The sequence below is a fragment of the Xenopus tropicalis genome, chromosome 9 (genome assembly GCF_000004195.4).
Source record: "Xenopus tropicalis strain Nigerian chromosome 9, UCB_Xtro_10.0, whole genome shotgun sequence".
Classification (NCBI taxonomy): domain Eukaryota; kingdom Metazoa; phylum Chordata; class Amphibia; order Anura; family Pipidae; genus Xenopus; species Xenopus tropicalis.
Window position 1 is genome coordinate 32,149,684 of NC_030685.2, and position 24,839 is coordinate 32,174,522.

At 38.8% G+C, this 24,839-nt stretch overlaps 1 protein-coding gene across 1 annotated transcript in view; it reads right to left on the reverse strand.

The window, feature by feature from the left end:
- Positions 1-430: 430 nt before the first annotated feature.
- The window catches only part of gpr139 (G protein-coupled receptor 139), a 40,863-nt gene continuing 16,454 nt past the window's right edge, over positions 431-24,839 (reverse strand). Inside the window, exon 2 of the mRNA NM_001321998.1 lies at positions 431-1,365. Coding sequence (NP_001308927.1) covers positions 431-1,365 — 935 coding nt within the window. The remainder of the gene's footprint in view (positions 1,366-24,839) is intronic.

Below are 24,839 nucleotides of genomic sequence, written 5' to 3' on the forward strand. Positions count from 1 at the left end.
TACACATCAGATAAAGAAAAAAAAGATTTTAGAAACATTCCCCAGAAAAAAATCTGCCTAGGGTTGAGTATTGAAAGAGCTAATATAGCTGCTAAGGATGGTATTAACTAAGCACCACAGAGTGTCTTTAATGAAATGTTTCAAGAACTTTATATTGCACTACTGCTTGTAAATGTCATTTATTTTCAGTAAAAACTCAAGCCAAAAACCTCAAAGGACATGTCTCCTGAGAGAGGCTTTGACATATTTACCATACTGCCTGCACCTCCGTAATGGATCCTATGATCACTTTAACTGGCCAAATGTGCTTTCATTCAACAGCATCATTAAATAAGATGACCCATAGAAAGCACCATTGCACATTACTGCAAAATTAACTGCACAATAGCATCAAGTAGCTCTATTCCCAAACAATTCCCATATTTATCCTTCACGGGGATATTTTTAATGGCTTCCCATTCTTATCATATTGATAAACAAACATTTTAATACAGTGTGAATTAGCAGGTGAAATCCAGGGGCTGCTGGTTATAGAAAAGTTGTAGTTTGTATAAAACTGAACAGGTTGTTTCTGGCACTTGAAAAACGCCTTCAGTGTCCCAGCTGCCATTGTGCGAAATCGTTTACTAATAAAACAGTAGAGGAAGAAATTAATTGCAGTGTTTAACAGTGCCAACATGTTAGCAATGTCCGTTACAATGTGCACCAACCAGCTGTTATGTATTGGGGACACATAAAGATGGTAGAGTATCATAATTATTCTAGGCGCCCAAAGAATGGCAAAGATTGATGTAATTGAAAACAAAATGGCGGTAGTTTTCCCTGTTGAGTATCCTCTCAATCGAAAATTGCTTTTCCGCTGCAGCTTGTAGACTATAATTGAATTTAGAACAAAGAAAATGGAACAGGGGACTAAGTAAACTGTAAAGCAATGGATCCAGATGAGGATATGGTGTACTGATGTGCTTGTGTAATCCTCAATCCAAATGTTTGGCCACCAGTAGTATGGGATGCTAGTCAAAAAGCAAGTGATGTACACACTTACAATGACTTTCCTTGTACGGGCCGGGAAAGACACTGTATGATATGTAAGAGGGTGGCACACTGCTATGTATCTATCGATTGTTAATGGAACGGTGATCCAGATAGAAGTATGGATGGAAGAAAACTCCAAGACTTCAATTATTTTATCCAACATTTGAGGCATCTGCTTGTTAAGAATGAAGTCTTCCAGCAGGAAGTCAACAAATACAATGAAGAACAGGACCATGATGTCTGCAGCAGCCAAAGCTAGGAGATAGTTGTACGAGGATTTTTGTCTGCGGGCCACCAACTGTGACAGGATGATCACTGTCAAGATATTTGCTGCGGAAACAAAAATATAAAAGAGAAATACTTTATAGGCAACATCTTAAAATGAAACATTGCATAACAAATTATATATATTTTAGTGTGTATTTGGAATGTATAATCTCATTTAATTAAGTGTTTTGCCATTAACAAAGCAGCTTTTTTAAGGGCAATGACACATGAGGAAATGTTAGTCGTTTCGCCCACCCTTCATTAAGCACCATGAAACCTGAAATTACGAGCACAAGTTGATTTTTGCCGAAATGACAAATGAATACTGCTTATTAGAATGCCAAGGGGCTCATTCACAGCACTGTCAGGCCAGTATGAAATACAAATAGCTGAATTCCACAACTTGCAGCCGCTATGAAAGGGGTAGCAAGTACAGGGGGTTTTATTGCATATATATACATTGTATACAATGCATGATACATTGTTTCAGGATCTTAAACGAGTGAACAGCAAAGGACAGACAGGTAGTGCCAGGGCTGGATGTAAACTTTTTGTGCCCCATGGCCTCTCTGTTTCTCGAACCCCCCCAACCGCTTGCCCCCCCCCCACTACTTGCACCCATCCCCCTAACTGCTCCTACCCCCTCTTATCCACCTCCTGGCCCCTCCTGCTTCCACTGTTCTGGCATGATCACTTCCACTGGTTTTCAGAATCTCCAACACAGTTCCTAGTGGAGATGCATGCCACACCCAATTATTTGCCACCCTAGGCCTGGGCCTACAAATCCAGTTCTAGCTGCAATTATGTTTGTAAATTACTTTAAACCACTAAAAATGTTTCATTAATGTAAGCTGCTTTTCTTTCATTCTGTAGTAGAGACTAACTTGTACGTTACTACTGATTTAACTATGAGAGCAAAAGAGATAAGGAGCCTTAACTGCACTGAACTTGTAAACAATATAAATATCTAAAATCTGCACCTATAACGTGACATAAAAACCAAACACATAAAATAGAGGTAGTTAATTAGATTAGCAGTGCACAAATAATCAATCCAATATAATGGAGTTCTGCCTACAAAACAATGGGAATGGAAGGGGGTTGTATATTGGTAATCAAATGATCCACCATTTTGCCCTGCTTAGCTCAAGAAATAACAAACACCATAGATCTTTCATTAATAAAACAATGGGCAAAAAGTATGTTCAGTGCAAGCCCTATTCATTTAACTCATGATAAACAAGGGGTTATAGTGCCCCGTGAAGTGTATTTTATAAGAAAGGCTCAGATTGGATAAGGGAGATATGGCCAGAGTCTCTGTGGAGAGTGAACTGCAAATATACTGTATATCTGCTATGAATAAACCATTAAATGCTGATAGGGGGAAAGTTACAATTGTGTGTTTATGGCTATCACTGTTATCCAGAACAGGAGTCAGGAAGATGTTTATTATTATTTAATAGTGTCATGTTTTAGAAGCTAATTCTATCTGAATGTTGTTCACTATGGATTTTTAACATGGATTTCCATAATTTAAAAGGTCTAGTGGACCTTTGAGCCAAGATAGAGCCATGACCATGAAGTAAGTAGATCAGGGTGCTAGAGGCCAAGGATGCTAAATGTATATCATGTATTCCTATCCATTGTTTCTTCAGATAGTATGAAGGACGAAATAGAAATTGTAAATGAGAAAGTCATTGAATAAACACTGTTAGTGTGCAGCATACCATTGATAGTGTCAGTAAGATACTGACCTCTTATATTAAACACTACAAATGAAAATGCCAGGATGGCACTGCTAGCAGGTTAAGTGCATCACTGCCCACACTTTACCCTTTCCACTGCTGCTTTCTTAATTTAATGCTGCTTTGAACAAATTCCTTATCTCCCAAGACTGTATTTGCATTAATATCCACAGTGTATATGGTTCATCTCAGGCTCCAAGTTGTGCCTGCAACATTAATTCCACTTCTAATTTCCAAAAGAATGTATGTGTGGGAAACATTGCTCTACAGGCATCCATGCACAAACGCCCAAACGGAGAATTTGTCAGCTAGTAAATGAGTTTCCAAAGTCAATAAAAGGAATTGATCATAAATATTGCTTAGAATACTGCAGTCTCTCATAACCACATTTTAATAAAGAAAATTAATTTTATTTCTCCCACTGAAGAATTTATACAGTCACTTTTTCTTGGAAACAGAATCATCTCTATAGATTACTGGTTCCTTGGCTGACAGAGTAGCACAGTGGGCTGAAGAAGCATCATGAAAGGATTTGCTCAGCACACACTGGTCCTGTTTTCTTCCCAAATCCATCAATGTCCCTTTCCACTTATTTGTGCTGTGTCAGTGCATACTGTGCCCATTGAGCCCCTTGTCACAGCTAGAATTAGAACTTTGCATTTTACTATTAAAGGACTATTCATTCTAATTTTTGCTGTCGTTTTTTTAATATTATTATTATTTTTTTTTTTAAAAGAAGGTCTATTTTATTTACAGACTGGTTTCTTTTGCTAAATGTTCCTACATGTTATATAGGATATAAATGCTAATATGCCACACTGCCAACATTAAAATAAGACAATGCAATCTGATGCAGAGAGAGAGATTGAATTAGGAAGGCAGGGACATGTATGAGCACTGATCACCCCCCTTTGTTTGTATTTTTGTATTGAAGCAGGCAGAGGGGGGCAGCATAGCACATTAGCACGGTCTGCACTGTCCACTCATTTGGCAGTCATGTGACTTTAAAATAATACAATTAGTATGCCAAAGGTGGGCAATAAGCACTGCTGTTTCCCAGCCATGCAGTCTCATGCATGAACCATGAACCAAAAAAGTAAGGTGACAAAAAACTTTTTAATTTCAGCTAGTAAATCAGCCTTTAGACCATATACAGTATGGTCAATATACCCGTGGTATGGATGATACAGTATAGTACCTGTGGGAGTGGGATTATACAGTATAGTACCCGTGGGAGTGGGATGATACAGTATAGTACCTGTGGGAGTGGGATGATACAGTATAGTACCCGTGGGAGTGGGATGATACAGTATAGTACCTGTGGGAGTGGGATGATACAGTATAGTACCCGTGGGAGTGGGATGATACAGTATAGTACCTGTGGGAGTGGGATGATACAGTATAGTACCCGTGGGAGTGGGATGATACAGTATAGTACCTGTGGGAGTGCGATGATACAGTATAGTACCTGTGGGAGTGGGATGATACAGTATAGTACCTGTGGGAGTGGGATGATACAGTATAGTACCTGTGGGAGTGGGATGATACAGTATAGTACCTGTGGGAGTGGGATGATACAGTATAGTACCTGTGGGAGTGGGATGATGATACAGTATAGTACCTGTGGGAGTGGGATGATACAGTATAGTACCTGTGGGAGTGGGATGATGATACAGTATAGTACCTGTGGAAGTGGGATGATACAGTATAGTACCTGTGGGAGTGGGATGATACAGTATAGTACCTGTGGGAGTGGGATGATGATACAGTATAGTACCTGTGGGGAGTGGGATGATGATACAGTATAGTACCTGTGGGAGTGGGATGATGATACAGTATAGTACCTGTGGGGAGTGGGATGATGATACAGTATAGTACCTGTGGGGAGTGGATGATGATACAGTATAGTACCTGTGGGAGTGGGATGATACAGTATAGTACCTGTGGAGTGGGATGATACAGTATAGTACCTGTGGGAGTGGGATTGATACAGTATAGTACCTGTGGGAGTGGGATGATGATACAGTATAGTACCTGTGGGAGTGGGATGATGATACAGTATAGTACCTGTGGGAGTGGGATGATGATACAGTATAGTACCTGTGGGAGTGGATGATGATACAGTATAGTACCTGTGGGAGTGGGATGATGATACAGTATAGTACCTGTGGGAGTGGGATGAGGATACAGTATAGTACCTGTGGGAGTGGGATGATGATACAGTATAGTACCTGTGGGAGAGGGATGAGGATACAGTATAGTACCTGTGGGAGTGGGATGATACAGTATAGTACCTGTGGAAGTGGGATGATACAGTATAGTACCTGTGGGAGTGGGATGATACAGTATAGTACCTGTGGGAGTGGGATGATACAGTATAGTACCTGTGGAAGTGGGATGAGGATACAGTATAGTACCTGTGGGAGTGGGATGAGGATACAGTATAGTACCTGTGGGAGTGGGATGATACAGTATAGTACCTGTGGGAGTGGGATGATACAGTATAGTACCTGTGGGAGTGGGATGATACAGTATAGTACCTGTGGGAGTGGGATGATACAGTATAGTACCTGTAGGAGTGGGATGATACAGTATAGTACCTGTGGGAGTGGGATGATACAGTATAGTACCTGTGGGAGTGGGATGATACAGTATAGTACCTGTGGGAGTGGGATGATACAGTATAGTACCTGTGGGAGTGGGATGATACAGTATAGTACCTGTGGGAGTGGGATGATACAGTATAGTACCTGTGGGAGTGGGATGATACAGTATAGTACCTGTGGGAGTGGGATGAGGATACAGTATAGTACCTGTGGGATTGGGATGAGGATACAGTATAGCACCTGTGGGAGTGGGATGAGGATACAGTATAGTACCTGTGGGAGTGGGATGATACAGTATAGTACCTGTGGGAGTGGGATGATACAGTATAGTACCTGTGGGAGTGGGATGATACAGTATAGTACCTGTAGGAGTGGGATGATACAGTATAGTACCTGTGGGAGTGGGATGATACAGTATAGTACCTGTGGGAGTGGGATGATACAGTATAGTACCTGTAGGAGTGGGATGATACAGTATAGTACCTGTGGGAGTGGGATGAGGATACAGTATAGTACCTGTGGGAGTGGGATGAGGATACAGTATAGTACCTGTGGGATGATGATACAGTATAGTACCTGTGGGAGTGGGATGATACAGTATAGTACCTGTGGGAGTGGGATGATACAGTATAGTACCTGTGGGAGTGGGATGATGCAGTATAGTACCTGTGGGAGTGGGATGATGATACAGTATAGTACCTGTGGGAGTGGGATGATGATACAGTATAGTACCTGTGGGAGTGGGATGATACAGTATAGTACCTGTGGGAGTGGGATGATACAGTATAGTACCCATGGGAGTGGGATGAGGATACAGTATAGTACCTGTGGGAGTGGGATGATACAGTATAGTACCTGAGGGAGTGGGATGATACAGTATAGTACCTGTGGGAGTGGGATGATACAGTATAGTACCTGTGGGAGTGGGATGATACAGTATAGTACCTGTGGGAGTGGGATGATACAGTATAGTACCTGTGGGAGTGGGATGATACAGTATAGTACCTGTGGGAGTGGGATGATGATACAGTATAGTACCTGTGGGAGTGGGATGAGGATACAGTATAGTACCTGTGGGAGTGGGATGATACAGTATAGTACCTGTGGGAGTGGGATGATACAGTATAGTACCTGTGGGAGTGGGATGAGGATACAGTATAATCTGCAGCAAAAGTTTAGAGTTTGCGAGGTTCTAAGGTAGTTTACAGTCTTTATTAGTGATGAGCAACTTTTTTTGACGTACCTGTTTTGACGCACCCACACAGTAGGTTCTATTATTCAATATGGAATATTGTTTGCTTTATCTTTTATTACCAGGTATAATGTTTCAATTCTTTTTATCTGAGTAAGTCTGTGGTTATTTTTGCTACTTAGGGCTCTCTGGTGTTTTTCAATATATAATTTTCTCTTGACACTACTGCAAGGGGTATCACTGCAGTATGGTAATTTGTTACCCTGGGCTATTCATTGTGTTTTAGCAGGTGTGTTTTGTTTCAGCTTATCATTATAGTGATGCTATGTTACTGCTACTTAGCACGCTGATACAGGGTTAGCAACAGCTGGACTTCAGTTTTGAAGATTATCTTGCTGCAGTGTCTGTGGTACTATTTTGTGATAATGAAGCCTACTTATAGGGTATTTTTATACATATAAACATATCTTTATATGCAACTATGTTGCTAATTCTTTTTATATTGCATATGTTTGTGCTGGCCTTGTTGATTTATTCAATATATAAGAATTTTCTCTGCAGTATCTAAACAAATTGCAGCAGATTAAGTTGTTTGGACCAGTTTCTGTCTCTAAACTGTAAGTATTTACAGTAAGTTTATTCTTTTGTGGGCACTTAATGTGGAATCACAAATATTATGGTTGGTGAGTAGGTTATAATAACTATTGCTCTTAGGTCAATAGTGTTTTTTGTCCATTTTTGTGTCCTTTCCTCATTAAGAGAGATTATTTTAATATCTATCTTCTGCAAGTGCATTACGGTATTTATTCCAGGAACGTTTTCTTAGTTTAGCTTAGTTACAGTAGTAAGGTTAATGTTCTTTAGAACTGATGTCTCTAATTATTAGATGGACTACCTTGTACTGTGGTATAGCTTTTCTGTTTTCCCTCCCTAGATCTACAGCATATGTATTGCTTGGGTAGATCCCATTGGTGCCCACTGCCATGTAAAGGAACAGAAAAAGTGAAAATCATATCATAGCGAGATTTGCATTTCCTGGACTGGGCACAGGTTTCCCGCCCTAAGTGATCTCTCACTCTCTGCTTACAGTAAAATAAGGATGAAGTGGAGCTTTGATTGCTTTGTCATTTCCTGTCAAGTCATGTGATTGGGATTAACCCATTGGTGCCTATGGCCATGTTTCAGTCCAGGAATAAAAAAATCTCTGTAAGTATGATATGATTTTCACTTGTCTCGGTTTGTCTTTGTCAAGACAAAATATGGTATTGTTAAACTTTACCTGTGTAAACCAAATGCTGTCATTTACATGGCTGTATAAATGACTAAATTGCTATAGATTTCTTGTATTGATGTAATAATCTTGTCCCTGCGTAATGATCTTAGCAAAGAACACGATCAGACACAATTATCACATGGCACGGACACCCATGTTGTAATTGTCAAGGACTAATTATATTATTTCTAGTGTAGCCTTCTCGCATTAGCCAAATAGTTCCTAGGATCTTTACCAGGAAACCTTAAGTCTGTCAGATGCACTCATTATTTCCTTCTTATGTGCATAGTCTGTTAGTGATAATATTGACTTCTCTGCAGGATGACAGCAATATGGCACTGCTTATTTCATTAAGCATTCGTTACAATATTGCAGCAAAATAAGCAGCAAAGGAAAAAGCAGCATCTTGTTGCCTTTCTTTGAAATTGAATTATAAATACGTGTGTGTTTGTGTGCATGATAATCATTTGTAGGAATGGCTGAAAAAGCTTGCTGGCACGACTGGTAACAAGACAAGGAATATGATGGAATAACACACAGCTCTGTATCTTTCTGATTATGCACAGATCTCCTGCCAGGTATAAGCACTGAAGAATGGGAATGGGGAAGGGGTTCAAATGCTCCCCTAATAATAGGAAAGGAGTGAATGCATTGCCATGGAGGCTGTGAGCACCACCTGTAAAGTAATATATAATTATTATTATTATTAACATTTATTTATAAAGCGCCAACATATTCCGCAGCGCTGTACAATAAGTGGGTTTCATACATTGGACATACAGAGTAACATATAAAGCAATCAATAACCAATACAAGAGGTGAAGAGGGCCCTGCCCAAAAGAGCTTACAATCTACAAGGAGAAAGGGTTGAGACACAAGGTATATAATAATATTTATATTTCTGGAGAACTTTGGGTAAAATGAAATTCCTTTGGTGTCGGCTGCTACTTTGATGTCACTACAGCGGCTAGATGAATAAATGCATGGTCAATAGTCCATGCTTGGTCACTTCTGCAAATCTATTCTGGATGCAGGAGTTGAAAATGAGACAAAACAATTGCTTCAACTATATTAACAGGACACACACAATACAGGTATGGGGTCCATTATCTGGAAACCCGTTATGCAGAAAGCTCTGCATTATGGGAAGGCCATCTCCCATAGAGTTAACATTAACATGGTTAATCAAATAATTAAATTAAATTATTTAATTTTAATTACTTATTATAAAGATGATTTTCTTTTTCCTCTGTAATAATAACAGTACACCTGTACCTTGTACTTTTTCCTTACTAAGATGTGATTAATCCTTATTGAAATCAGAACAATCCTGTTGGCTTAATTTAATGTTTCAATTATTTTATAGTAAACATAAGGCATGGAAAACCAAATAAAGGGAAGCTCCCTTATCCGGAAAACCCCAGGTCTGCAGCATTCTAGATTCTAGATCTATATTGTTCCTTTTATTATTAAATACCAGATGCATTGTTCCTATTGCTTATGTAATCCAAAAATACAGAATGTATTTGGTTGGCAGGCTGGTACTTCCATAATAATGTGCTGTAAACTCTTGCTCAACACACATTACTCAGTTGTTGTTGTAATACAAATCCCAACATAGTTTAACATATTAAATTTTAATGGTTAATGCATGCTGGGAACTGTAGTACATCAGCTTCAGGGTTGTATTCATAAAGCAATATTGCCTGATAAAACTGTTCCCAGACTCCATTAAAAAGTAAAAAAATCCTTCAATGAAAATCTCACCTCACCTGATCTGTATACATTAATTTTAATTGAGGCTATGCCATCCCAAGACCAAATATAACTGGAACGGCACTTTTCCTCTATGTCCCTGTGGAGCACCAGCACTTGGGTTTCATTCCTTTCTCCATGGCAGCATACAGTAGGCCAACTTGGCTCATTATTAAAGGTGGCCATACATGGGCAGATTTAATCTGCTGATTTGGGTGCTTCAGACTGGCTTGGCTGCTTATCTGCCTGTGTGTGGGGGCCTAACTGACTGATATCAGGCTCAATATTGGGAAAATGTTGATCAGACAGGTTTGATTTTGCTGTCAGATCAAGAACCACATCAGCCTCACTGATTACAATTCCCAGCATTGTAATTCAACTGTCTGGCCTGAGGCTACTCTGATATCACCCACATTAGGTTGGCATATTGGTGGAAAGATCCATATAGTGTATGGCCTTAAGTCAGGCTAGGAATTTCAGGTTGCTGTAGAGTTGTGAACATTTATAGCATATTAATTGTTTATGAGCTTGCATGATATGAGTGCAGCCGCCTAGGTAAATAACCCCCTCAGTGTGTGGGTTTCTTTTCAGTTATCTCTCTTTCACACTTGGCATGTTGTGACACATTACCTTGGACTCATACATGACAAGCTTATGTTTGGCAAATTTATTTTCTTGCACTTGATGAACAGTCATTTGGAATGACTCACGGGGACTGCTAGAAAAAGAGATCCAAATAGCACAGACAAACAAAGCGCCTGCGTTCTGTTATTACGATACAGATGGCAAACAGTCTTGTACTAACAACAGGCAGTTGCATTGCCAACCAGTAAATGATGATTTTACAGAAGATTTGGTTGCAAAAGGATAGAATTTATATTTTAATCCCCAAACTAGAATATCACTCAGATATGCTGAGATTCTGTATCTAGAAGCATATATATTATTTAACTGTAAATGCCCATAGCAACCAGATTATTTTTTAGTAATCTTACTAATACTAATACCAACAGAAGCACAGTTTAAAGTTAAATAATTCTCAACAATTTATTATATTGCTTCACAATTAAAGGTCATGGCATTGGAACATAATTATCCCAGTGGATGGTGGGTGGTGCAGAAGAATGCCATGAAGGCAGCTCAGAAGAAACCTTAAGAAAGATACATTTTGAATTGGACAAGGAATCCCATCACACACTATATTATAATCAAATCCCCAAGGCCATACCTCCATGGGTAACATCTGAAAAATATACTGGGCCTTCAAGTAGTCTTTTATTTACATTCAAATATATTCTGGATATCTGGATACCTGTTAGACTTTGCAAATAAACCTTTTGAAATGCCTCATTGTTGTTTTTTCGAGCAAAGCCCTTGTAATGGAAAGGATAGTCCTTTGTATTTTTGTTAGAATGAACACAAAATAGGAAGATCATTTTGCATGAAGAGCCCATATTAAACCTCTTCTTTATATTATTGTATACAGCACTGCAGAATATATTGGAGCTTTATGAAAACATGTTAATAATTTATTAATAATATGATATGATATAATAAGACAATGCCCATTAGTGCCACCAATCATTCATTTTAAAGCTGACAGACACATAAGAGAAGGCATAAAGGAGAGAAGACATAGGGACCCATACCACTTTTTCCCCTTGTCTTTGTTTCTACCTTTTTTTTTCCCCCTGTAAGCAATCCAACCACTAAAAACTAAGTGAAGCAGAGTCCTTCTACTGTCTAAAGAATGTGATGCTGATATAAATTATATGCACATTTTCTTTATGACAACAATGAACCTCTAAATAGCGTTTGTATCTCCTACTTGCAAAGAATAAGGGGTTTTGAAAGGCAGTTTTTAGTCAGAAATCTGAGCCTATTCTTTATGTATGACTTGACACCAGACCTAAACAAATTTTTGAACAAAATTTTGATTCAAAGCCCACCTAAAGGATGTTTTTTTTCCCTCTGCCATCCCCTCCCTCCTGTGCAAATCTGTGGCCCTAAAAAAACATATATTTTAAGCTGAACTCCATGTTCCTTAAGCAAATGATACCTTTAATTTAACTTTTAGTATGTTACAGAATGAGCAATTTTAAGCAACTTTTCAATTGGTCTTTGTTATTTATTAGTTATTAATTAGAGCTACGATTGAATATTTGGTAGGCCCTATGTGGCCCAGCAATCTTTAATAGGCTCTTTTTGGCAGTACCTATAGTTTTATGTAGGAAAACTTGCCCCCAAGCCAGAATTGCAAACATTAGCACCTTCTTTAAGGCCACTGAGAGCAACAGCCAAGGGGTTGGTGAGGAACCTGTTGATCACGAGCCACTGGTTGGGGAACACTGCTCTACATCCTGCTAAAAGTTAACTCAAAGGTGAACAACCACTTTAACATTTACTGTTCTTTAAAATAACAATTACCCAAGCTGTGCAGGTTGTAGAATTGAATAGAATGAACACTGGAAATAACTTGAAGTTAGCATTTCAGAAGGTGCTACTTTCAAGAATCCCCAAATGCAGCAGGATATTTTTTGAGAAAGTTGCTGCAGCTTTTATTCTAGAGCTAAATGAATGGCACATAACTCGAACATCATGATGGCTCTTTCTCTGAGCAGTAATTCTATCCCATTAAGCATGCTTCAGTTCTGTCTATGTACGCTCTGCATTTTACCTACTTTATTTGTATGTTTTCCTGATTCTTATACAGCTTAGAGCTGTCAAAAGGTATTGAGCTGGCAAGCCATGTGAATGCTAATATTATACACACAAGGAGCAGAGGAGAAAATTAGTATTTAGGGAAGGTGTTTGTATGTACATAATTATCCTAGTATTTGCAACACTGATGTCAGAGGGGAATGTCATGGGCTTGTATGCTATCACCATTTATCTTATGACTTAATTTACTGTGGGTGATTTAGGGGTGTATTTATTATGCTGTGTAAAACTAATTCACCGAAAACATGGAGTAAAAAGCTGTGTAAAATAAATGAAAAAGATCGCCATCTGAACGCCGGATATTACGCCGTTATTTTCCATAAGTTCCAGTGGAAGAAAAAACGTGTAAAACAATTACGCCGATTTTACGCCGTTTTTACGCCATTTTTACACGTGAAGCCTGGCGATGTGTGGTGAATTTTCTCGCCGTTTTTTACACAGAATAATAAATGTGCCCCTTAGTGTCATGTGTTACAGGATATACAGGGTTAAATTATTATGTCATTTGAATAGCAATCTTGTTATAGCCCCTAGAGGCACTGGTGCCACTCTCAAATGATGGGAGGCCTAGAGACCAACATCCCTCCCACTAAAGCCCCTTGAACGCTTATGGAACCATCAGCCCCACTGGATCTGTGCAACCTTGAGAAACAATAATATAAAGTGCTCATCCAAGCCCCTCTTGAAGGCATTAACAGAATCTGCCATTACAACATCGCTAGGAAGGGCATTCCCCAACCTCACTGCCCTCACCATAAAAAAAAACCCTACGCTGCTTCAAATAAAAGTTCCATTCCTCCAAACTAAAGGGGTGGCCTCTGGTGCGCTGGTCAATTTTTATGGGAAAAAAGATCATCCCCTATCTGCCTATAATCCCCTCTAATGTACTTGTACAGAGTAATCATGTCCCCTCTGCCAAATCTTGCTGAAAAAGGCTGGATCTTGGCCAAATCCGGAACTGAATCCTGGATTCGGTGCATCCCTAATTGATGCAAGGAGCTGAGAAGCTACCACCTGGTCAGCAATTGGCAGTCTCCAAGGTTCCCTGCATTAACAGGCACAGCAGTGCCTGATATAGAACTGAAGGCAGGAAGGACCAAGCGGTGCTAAGTACAACTATATAGAACTACAAAGAGTGCATTTTGATGCAAGAACCTTAATGAAGTTGGCCACTGCACTTGTGGACATAACTGAGCCCTATAGTGTTTTTGCGTAATTTTTTCACTCATGTAAGGTATTGTCTGAGTAATAGATGGTCAGTGGTACATTGATCTAAATAGAAAATGCAACAAATATAGATTAAATATGTTTTAGTCAATCCTCTAGAGTAATTGCATTTTGTCTGTTCCATCGCAAGCTTTTTTTGTTGTAAAATTATTAATATACTCTTAAAAGGGTGGTTCTCCTTAAAATAATAGCCATAGGTATCACGCATGCAGTTGCCTCCTAATACATTTCCAGTTCATGTTTATTTTCAGTATTTTGTGGTTTTTAATTATTTACATGTTTTTGTAACTCTTCTTTTTGGAATGTAAATGGATTTTGAGGTTTTCTTTCCCTAGGCAGTGGTTTGGGAGTGAGAATATAAAATAAATAAGAGAAAGCATCAATAGAATGATAGAAATAAGAATGGAAATTAAAAAGTAGCCTTACAGACATATTTTTGGATGCTGGATAGTATTTTAAATCCCAACTAGGTAGATAAAAGGAAATAGTTTAATGTGTTATGGCAGTGATCCCCAACCAGTGGCTCGGGGGCAACATGTTGCTCACCAACCCCTTGGATGTTGCTCTCAGTGCCCCCAAACCAGGTAGTTATTTTTGAATTCCTGACTTGATGGCAAGTTTTAGTTGAATAAAAACAACTATTTACTACCAAATAAAGCCCCTGTAAGCTGATAGTGTGCATTGAGGCCCATAATAGCCAATCTTAGCCCTTATTTGGCACCTCCATGAACTTTTATGGTGCTTGTGTTGCTCTCCAAGTCTTTTTACATTTTACGTGTAAGAAAGGTTGGGGATCCCTGTGTTATGGTAAAGGGTGTTAAAACTCAGTAACAGCATTGAGCTTTAACTCTTCTCGGAAATATTAGTCATCTGTTAACTAGATGTCTCACTTAGGCGCATGCGATTCAATGGTGGACACACAATCTAAAGGTCCCTGCCATAATGTTTATAGTAACCTTCCGAGGGTTCATCCGACCTTGTGTCATTTTTCCACATACCTAATGCAGAGGTAACAACAGATGACCCATCAAGAACATTATATATAAACACTAATTGAAGCGTCAGTATTACAAGACTTTCTTAACAAAAACTGTAGAATGTTTGCCCAGAATGCCTTGTACGTGTTTTACAATAGAAAATAAGAAGAATTTTAATAAACTGCTGCAAAGGGAATTCATAATGAAGGAAGGGAATGTCCTCCCAGTATACATTATAATTAAGATGCCTTTATCTCTCCCCTGCCCCTGGGCTTTTACAAACCCAATCAATAGTTTTGCAAATAAATCAGGTTTTCTCTTGTCATTAAGCATGGCATTCCTTTCCCTCTGTCTATTATTTTCAGGAACTATTGGTAATGCATCCTGTGAGCACATAAATATGCAGGAATAGTGGAATGAGGAGGACAGGGAGAAGGTCATGCAGAGCTGTAGGACTAAATAGAATAGGCTGTCATGCACCATTTCTTGGAGAAAAACTGAAGAATCTTTATTGCACAAATTTAATCACGATTGCTGAACTATGGATAAAACACTGAAATTCAGCTCCTATCATTAAAGTAATGAGTTTTACTGCTTAAAGATGCAGTCATGTGGGATGGAAGTGCAATACCAAAATATAAAGCAAATATTCCACTAAACATTGAGACACATAAAGTGAGGCTTGCTAAACCAAAAATATCTACTTTAACCAAAGTATATAACATTGCAGTGAGTCTGGAAAGGGTTTGTTCTCAGCAAAGCAGTTTTAGAATATGCAGAATATGTAGAAACCTTTATGTCCTCCTGTTTATGCAACTTCTGGAGGTAAATATCTGTCACTTTCATGGATACATGCCTTCATTATAAACAAGTAATCTTGTTAATATGAGATCACTTTGCTCAACAGAACTAACATTTGTATGAATTCAAAGATTATATATCAGTATGCACAATTAGAGATGCATAAATGGGAAAGATGGGTTGTTGAACAGCCATTGCAGCCAGTTGGTTAATTTGGAGCCTTAGTGGAACACCACATAAGGAATCAGTGGTTTGAAGAAGTGGAAAAGCCCTTGGAAAATTGGCATGTTGCTTCATTAAATTCTGAATAAACCAATTGGTTGCAGTCCTTATAACACAATTTCAACATTGTGACCTGATCTTTTTTTGCCATTTATGCATGTCTGTGAGTTTGTCCAGGAGGAGCGCTAGAATAGGTGCAGCATTGGCAGTTATTCTGCCACTGGTCAGAATGTTAAATTAGAGCTAAATCTATTAATTTAAGCTTATGGCTAAAGAAATAAAACTTCTAACATCCTTTTCTCTCTTCTCTCACATCTGTAGTGAGGGGAAGCTACGAGCTACTGGCATGACTGTATTATGTTCTAGGGGAAAATGTGAGGGATCTGAGCATAGTTCGCCCAGTCTTTAAGGGGAATTTCATACAAGTATATATATATTTTTGTCACAAGTGGAAAGCCGGTTCTCGTGGCACGCGAGAAAATGCCTAAAAAATAGCATAATCAGGCAAAAGTGCAGAAGAAGGCATTTTGCATGACACAAGGGTTTTACCTTTTGTGATTCCATGATTGATAGTGGGAAGGCATTTTCAGACATTTTTAGCCTCAGCTAAAGTTATTACACAGAATCATTTGTTCAACTACATTAACGGTACTATTGCTCTGTCATTATATGGAGTCTTGTGTGACCGTTTCAAGTTCCAAACTGCTGGTATTTTTTTACATGAAGAAATTGCTTCTTTTTATTTGGCACAATTTAGAAATCATTACCTAGAGAGGGTCGGTCGTCTCAAAGCTCAAGCTTAACAAAATTGAGTTAAAAGTTGAAAGCTTGTGTAGACAAGAAATTGTGTTTTTCGGCTCTCAAATATCACTGCCTCAGCTATGATATGTTACTATTTTAACACTTTGAAGTTGCTCTGTGATTGGATGGAACATTTAAAGGTCATTTTATTGATGTGTGGCTCACACAGAGATCACATGCAGCCACTTACAGTAAATCCCAGTAGTGCTAGGAGCACAATGAGCAAATTATCACCCATGTCTCTAGGGGCTGTACTGATGTGCCCGTTCTATGAAGAGACGCTAAATAATGGATAGTACAATTAATGTACAATTCAGTTAATGACACTAGAAAGCAAATCGTATACACATGTCAACTAGCATATAAGGAAATGCATAAAGCAACAATTTGCATTTATCCAGTTTCCTAGAAAGAATTTGTAATTGCATATATTAAATTGTGCATTATTTTTATTTGGTTTTCCAAAGGGACAGTGACTTATTTAATTACAAGGATGTACAGTCGTAAGAGTATAAGTGTTATGGTGTGTGCAACATTTTGATCCCCTCTGCTTATGGCAGTAATCAAAAGGCCTGCCACCTCTTATCCCAAGAATACAATCTGACTTGGAACATGCACTGCCTTGTATTTTCATAGACATTTTACCTTTCCTCCACAAAGTTTATTGGTTAAAGGAAAACTATACCCCCAGAATAAATACTTAGCCAAAAGATTGTTTATATTATGTTAAGTGACCTATTAAAGAATCTAGCCAAACTGGAATATATATATCAGTAAATATTGCCCTTTTTCATCCATTCCCTTGATCCACCATTTTGTGATGGGCTGTGTGCTCCCTCAGAGATCGCATGACCAAAAATAATGCAGCTCTAACTGTAACAGGTAGTAGTGTGGGAGAAAAAGGCAGAACTCTTTCCTTTCATTGGCTGATGGGGCCTAGCATGTATGTGTGCCTTGACTTGTTTGTGTGCACTGTGAATCCTATGATCCCAGGAGGCGGTCCTTAATTCTTAAATGGCAATTTTCTATTTCGGAGTACCCAATAGCACTTACTACTAAAACAGTATATTTTTATGAAAATGGTTTATGTAGATAAATCAGGGTTTTACATATGAGCTTGTTTATGCAATATATTATTATTATTATAGAGGCCTACATTGTTTGGGGGTATAGTTTCCCTTTAATAACTGTGATTGAGTCATAATGCTTCTTTCTCTTACAAAAAAATATGTTTCAGAGCCAACAAAATCATTAGTAGGTTCAATTGTCTGTAACCACAGAAGTCAACAGACAGGTGCCTGTAGTTCTCTGAGGTGTGGACTGTATTCTCTGTCAAACTGCACAAACTTTTATGGAAGAGAGGATTTAATATCTAACTTCAATTTATCTAGGAACAAAACATTCTAAAACTTCTTTAGAAAACAGCTTGCTGTGTAGAACAGTAGTGTTTTTCTTTGAGGGGATAACCTTATTTTATAGCACAACAGCATGAATCAGGCCAAAATGATATACAAAATGTAGTGCATGGCCAAGAACTGTGTCTGGGCTGCATGACAAACCCTATAGTATGTGGTCACTCCCTTATAAAGTGCAGAATAGAAAATAAAAAATTTCCCCTGAATGGCAAGACAACAATCTCCCAAGGAATATAGTCCCAAGGGACACTGGCAACATACAGTATGTATTGGCACAAATTGCCAGAAACATGCATACAAGAAATAATAATATTAACAACAACAGATCATTTAGTTATTGGGGCTAATGACTTCAATGGCACAAACTGACATATTTTACCACTTCTTTTTCCCTTCATTCTAGGGCAAATGTCTGTGCCCGATTCTGAGTGTGCAGAGATTTGCCCCAGGAAGTACATAAAGTGAATTTTCAGTTTTCTTGTTACTTGTGTTCAGTTGTACCCCAGCAACCTCTTAGTGGTTTGAACAAGTGACTGGAAGATGAAAAGGAGAGAACTATAACAAGTGAAGACCAGTTACTAAGCATAGGGATTTCTAGTGCCAATACTCCAGTCATTTTCATATATATTGGGACTATACTGATCAAAACATAAACGATACAATTAAACATACATGATAACAAAAAAAAAGCATTGCAGTGTATATCAGAATTTAAAATGATATACTGTATATTGCCATTGGCTCCAGGCTTCCTTATCAACTTGGAACTTTTATTGCTTTAGAATTTCCCTGCAAGAAGCCAGAATAGTGTGTGGCCTAGCAGTATAGCTGATGTAGCACGGCCATCTAAATAGGACCAAAAATCAACTTTTCTATAGGAGAAACAACTGCTTTGGTTTTCTTATTGTCTATACATAGTTATACAGGTATGTGACCCATTATCCAGAATGCTTGGGTCCTGGGGTCTTCCAGATAAGGGATCTTTCCATAATTTGGATCTCTTACCTTAAGTCCACTGAAAAAATTATTTAAACAGTAATTAAACCAACTCGGATTGTTTTGGCTCCAATAAGAATTAATTATATCTTAGTTAGTAACTTTCTGGATAATGAGTAGGGGTCCAATACCTGTACTGTAAAAATACATACATTCCACTCCATTAAGTATAATTCTACAGGAATGTTGATTATATGGTTATTGTTATTTGCAATAAATAGACAAACTTATTCCAATGGGTCTATTCTGAGTTTGTTTCCATTCTCTCTTTGTGAACACAAACATAACTATTGGAGATATGAGAACCATTTAATAATAAAACAAATAATAAAACAAAATAAATATATAATATTTTTCTGTTGCTGGCATATGTATTTATCTTTTTTTCCTTGCAGATCTAGGATCCCCATGTATAAGAAATATAGCAATTCTTATTGCATTTCTGTTATCTGGTTACAGTATGTAACATAGATATCCATGGCAACCTGACACAGCTCTGATAACAGCTTTGCACCTGATAAGGAATGCTAGAATTTTATTATATCCTGGAACATTATCTCTGAATTTGGTTCTAGCAAAATCTTTAAAACTGCTTTGCATTTGAAAAATAAATGGAATCCTGAAACAAAGCCTGCTTCAAATAAATTGTTTCTGCTGCTCACATATGACAGCTATAGGGATTTCAATGATATCTTAACTAGAAAGGCACTAATAAGAATCAAACCAGTAGATGAAATACATAATGATAAATGGCATATTTTTGGAAAGCTGCTGCCCTGGCCTTGGAGCACAGGCACGATCACACTGGGCCGGGGTGACACCTTGAAAAAATCTGCTGGGCCTTGGCCTTTGTGGGCTCCGCCGACCCAGATGTGATCCTCGCTGGCTCTCTCCCACTGATCTCCCTCCCCCAATTGCACCAAAGATAAGTATAATGTACATGTGCTTGGGGGGGGGGGGCAGGGGGGTGTGAAGGCCCTGGTGAGCCTGGCCAAGAGGGTTACAGTAGCTTCATTTATAAATGTTTTCTTCCTATTTGGCCAATAAATGAGCAGTTAACACATAAGTGGGACTAACATAGGTGATAAAGTTACCCATAGCAATTAAAATGATGCTTTCATTTTCTAAACTGTAATAGACTGATGAAAACTAACTGATGATTGGTTGTCAATAGCAACTACACTGGTGATTAGGAGACCAGATTAGCTATTTTTTCATATTTTTTTCTTTTTAAATATAAAATTAACTGTTTAAAATACTGTTTGTTTTTGGATTTTTAAACATTTGCTAGAAATAACCCCTGAATTGTTTGGGCAAAGCGGAAAAATAAGCATTAAGGTTCAACAAGTAACTGAAGCATTTTTTATAATATAATAGAGAATCCTTTAGGATGTTTAAGGGCTGGATTCAAGAAAGTTTATGGAGCCCTTCAGCAGACTGGAGCCTTATCTTTTGCAGGGGCCCCATTTGGCCCATGGAACTCCAGCCGGACAGATCCTCTTTAGTACATGGACATGCAGAGAGCAGCATAACAACAGATACACATGAGAGCTGAGAAAATGGAGGTTCATTTACATTGCAAGTTCAGTGAGTAAAGTGCAGTTTTGAGCAAAAATGCATGTTCCCCAGAATTCTGGCTTCATTGCAGTTGCAAAGGGGTGATTCTGCAAAATTACAGCAACTGCATGAGCATTTCATTGCCAATAACTTTGCAATTGAGTGACAGTCCATCTGTGGTTCTTTTCCATAGTTCAGTTTGTGATGTCTGAGCCCAATTCTTTAAATGCAATTGATGCTGGGCATGAAGGGAACCCTGGAGCTACCACCTGGTAAGGAGGTCCCCTTAGCCAAGAGGAGCAGCAGCGCCAGATTAGAAATGGGAGACTGAAAGGAATGAGTGGTGCAAGTACAAGGAGCTCATTTTGGCAAAAAGACCATTAAAGAAAGTGGTTTTATGTTCAACTGACTCCAGGGTAATTGTGCGGGTCCCAACTGCACTTGAAGGCATAAATGAGCCTTATGGCGTAGATAGTCTTTTATTATAAATTTCTTTCCCTTATTTGCAGTTGTTAGTCTGCTGTACCTATAATGGAATTAAGCTCTGATTTTGACACATATATTACATCTTAGTGCCCAGCCTAATGATTAACAATGTTAGTGCCAGGGTTTTGAGAAAAAGTATTCTGGGTAATGTAGTTTGCCCTAAATATAGATGCACCATGGCTGGGGTAAGGGCTGAGAAAACAATGATATAGAGGTAAAAGAAATGTGGTTGCTTTTTTCTGCTGACACCTATTGACATTTTATTCTTGAAAGTATTTTAGAATATTCATTTCTCCCTTCAACCACTTCTATGTGTGAGCCAGGCCAAGGGAATCACATTAGAAACCCTGCTGTTTATATGAATAAAATGATGCCAGATCAATGAAAGCAGGAGACTTGTTTCTTATTGCTAATGTGGGGATTCATTTGAACTTATTTGAACTTATTTGAACTTACATAAAGCTCACCAAAACAAAAGAAAAAAATAAGAAACAAAAAAAAAAATCAGCGCAACACAAAGCAACTTGCACATATATCTTAAGTATATTTAATATTATGTGTAAAAATTCACAAATGTCACATTCACTATAATGGACTAATGGTAATTGGGATTGGATTATATATTGTGATAACTAAATGTCTTTTAAAGTAGTTCGGCAATGAATACATGGCTCTGTGAGTAGCCTCCATAGTATCCTCCATAATTTGTACTTTTTTCTCCAGTATTCTATTCCATAATCTGCATTGGTAATGTATTTACCACTTATACACAAATACTTACTAATAATTGTTAATGTTTCTGAAAAGAGAAATTTACTTGCAAAGTAGTTTTTGCACCAATTGGTAACTAATGGCAACAAAAAAAAGAAAATGAATGCCGCTGGCAGCAATAAGGGTAGTAATAGTATCGGCTTCCTCTGCTGCCAGGAAAAGGTAATATCCATGTTTTAATTACTTGTGTGTATCAATAAGTGTAGTCCCTAAGCAGACTAAAGGTTAACAAGATAAAGGAAAGCATGATACATTGCGTGATCTGTTCAGTCTGACTAAGGGTTGTCCTAGAAATCTCAAGAACTGGTGGCCAATTAGAGCAACAGTGGACTAGTCATTAGACTTGGCTACCTTTAAGTACATAGCTTTGTAGTTACTATAGCTGCCACACATAAGCTACAATATTTTCTGTAGCGAAACATACTCAACTTCTGCACAGGAGTATAAAGCACAGTCTGGTAAACATTAAATTATGCAAAACTTAAAACAGTACAGTCATGGACAGTTTATTTATCATTGGTGTTAAGCGCTCAAAATGTTTTGATCATAAGATACTTTATACATACAAAACTGTAATAGTGTGATCTTATGTTAAGCATGGCAATCCCGGAAGCCCCCAATTTAAAGGAACCACCATGCATATTCTTTTATGTTGTCCGACACCATCAACATTTTTTTATATCACCTCTGATCTGGTAAATCCCATTCAAGTAAATGGGAAACATTCAAGGAGCAAAAATAAAAAGAATATAAATAGGTTCCTAATTTTTAGCATGGAAAACAAATTGACATAATTGTAAACACAGTAGGGTGCATTTAATTACCTTGTGGCAGTGTGCATAGTGCAATTTGAGTGTAATTGCCATCTTTTATTTCCCACAATGCAGCATTTCCCCCAGAATTCCATGATTATTGCAGACGCAAATGGGTCACTCTCTTGGCGCTGTACCTACCACAGAGCATCTGATTCAACAAAATGAACAATTGCTCATGTGAGTCATCCAAATCGGGCGCAGTTGCACCAAATTTGCCTGGTGCTATTTCTGATAATTCGTTGTGCTAGTGACATATGCACCCTATTCTTTAGGTACAAGTGTGCTCCACTTATTGACACAGGGAAGGAAGGACTGAGTAGAACTGAACACAACTATATGGACATTTAATGAAAGTGGTTTTAAGTGCATCTCACTGTGGGGAAAAGCTCGTTACTCCCTGTGCTTGCGGACATAAATCAGTCCTAGTGTGTATCAGGGGCAAGCCAAGCTGACTAGGCACCCTAGGCAACCCAGTCTGCCACCTCCCCCCTCCCCCCTCTGTGTGTGTGAGTGCCTGTGCAATGACAAGTGGGGGGGGGTCCATTGCCATTGCCATGCAATGACAAGCGGCAGGGGCAATGACAAGGGGGCACAAACTAGGGAAAGGCAGGAGAGGTACCTGCCTGGCACCCCCTCATCATTGTGCCCTAGGCAGGTGCCTCTTCTGTTTACCCCTAGTTCTGGCCCTGGTGAGTATATTCAGAGCCACAAAAGTACTCTGAAACATGGAGCTGTGGATTTCTATTTTCTATCAACTTGTGGCCCTCTTATTGTGGCAGATCTATTAGTTTCTGATGGATGTTGGGAGCTGCAAGCTGGATAAGGCCAGAGTGCTACCGCAACAATTTCATACTGAATGCTGACAGGATGTACTGAGACATGTTTGCATGCAGCAGCTGAAGTTGGATATTAGATTTATGTGTTTATACTAAGGATCTGTCATTCTGACTACTCTCAGGCACACAAAGCCTTGAGAAAAAGGGTTTGGGGGGTACCCCAATATGCTCTGCTACGCCGTATTGCTATGATCTGGACCCAGGCAACGGGCCTAACGCCCAGCAACTACTGGTAGGCATGTATTATATTAGATATAGAGGAAGGGTTACCACACTGATGCTTGCACACAGCATTCACTCACTCAGTACATTTAGGTGCCAGTGGTTCTTTAAACAGCTGAACAGTTTATTTTTCCATCTTGTACAGTCTCCTTTGGATAATGGATGGAACATAACAGCAAGTGCAATACTTGTGTAATACTCACAATATATCCCATGTAGATATTGCAGACCTTTAGGTAGTAAAGCTTCCCTCTTGGTGACCATCACAAGGCAAAGCCAGCAGAGCTGTATTACTCCAGGAATCTACCTTTTCCTGAGCCTAACTACTTGGGTCCATATAATGGCAGCATTGACACCGCAGGGTACTAACCCTCACTAATCTCCTCATTAGGGCTCTGGGCTGCTCACTAACTTCTGAATTACCTTTCACTCCTAGCATGAATATTACAGAATCCACCTGACACTCAGTTTTCCTATACTGGGCCTACCTTTGCCCAAGCCCTCTGGAGCACACCTCACCTTCTTCAGTGGGGAGCCAAAAGAGCACATGGAACCTTCTCTTTTTATAGAATAAGCACAGTGATGTCTACTAGCCAGTTTCTGAACTGCCAAGAGAATACTTTTACATAGAAAAAGGAAACAGATCTGGACTGGGAACAAAAACAGGCCCTGGCATTCCAAGTACACAGAGGCCCAAACAGCTCCCTACCAGCCAAATAAATAGCGACTGTCTATGGCATCTTACAGCAGCCCCTCTGGCATTTGCCAGAATCAACATGTTGCTAATCCGCTCCTACTGAGGACCCAATCTAGCTGACTAAATTATGCTCAGGGGACCAAAGGGCCTAAAGGTTGGCAAAACCTTAACCCTCCTACATGTCCTAATAGAAAAACACTCTTATCTGAATGTACAGTCACAACAAGTGTTTAATTATATAAAATAAATGTAAAACCCTCACGAAAGATGAGCAACATATTAACATGTAACAGGGTGAGATTGTTGAGGGTCATTCAGGTTTCACAGTCCCCCCCTAATGATCCCACTCAAAACTGAGCATCATCATCTGCCACAATGGGCTGTTTGTTTTCTGAGTATATTTGCTCTGGTATGGGACCCTT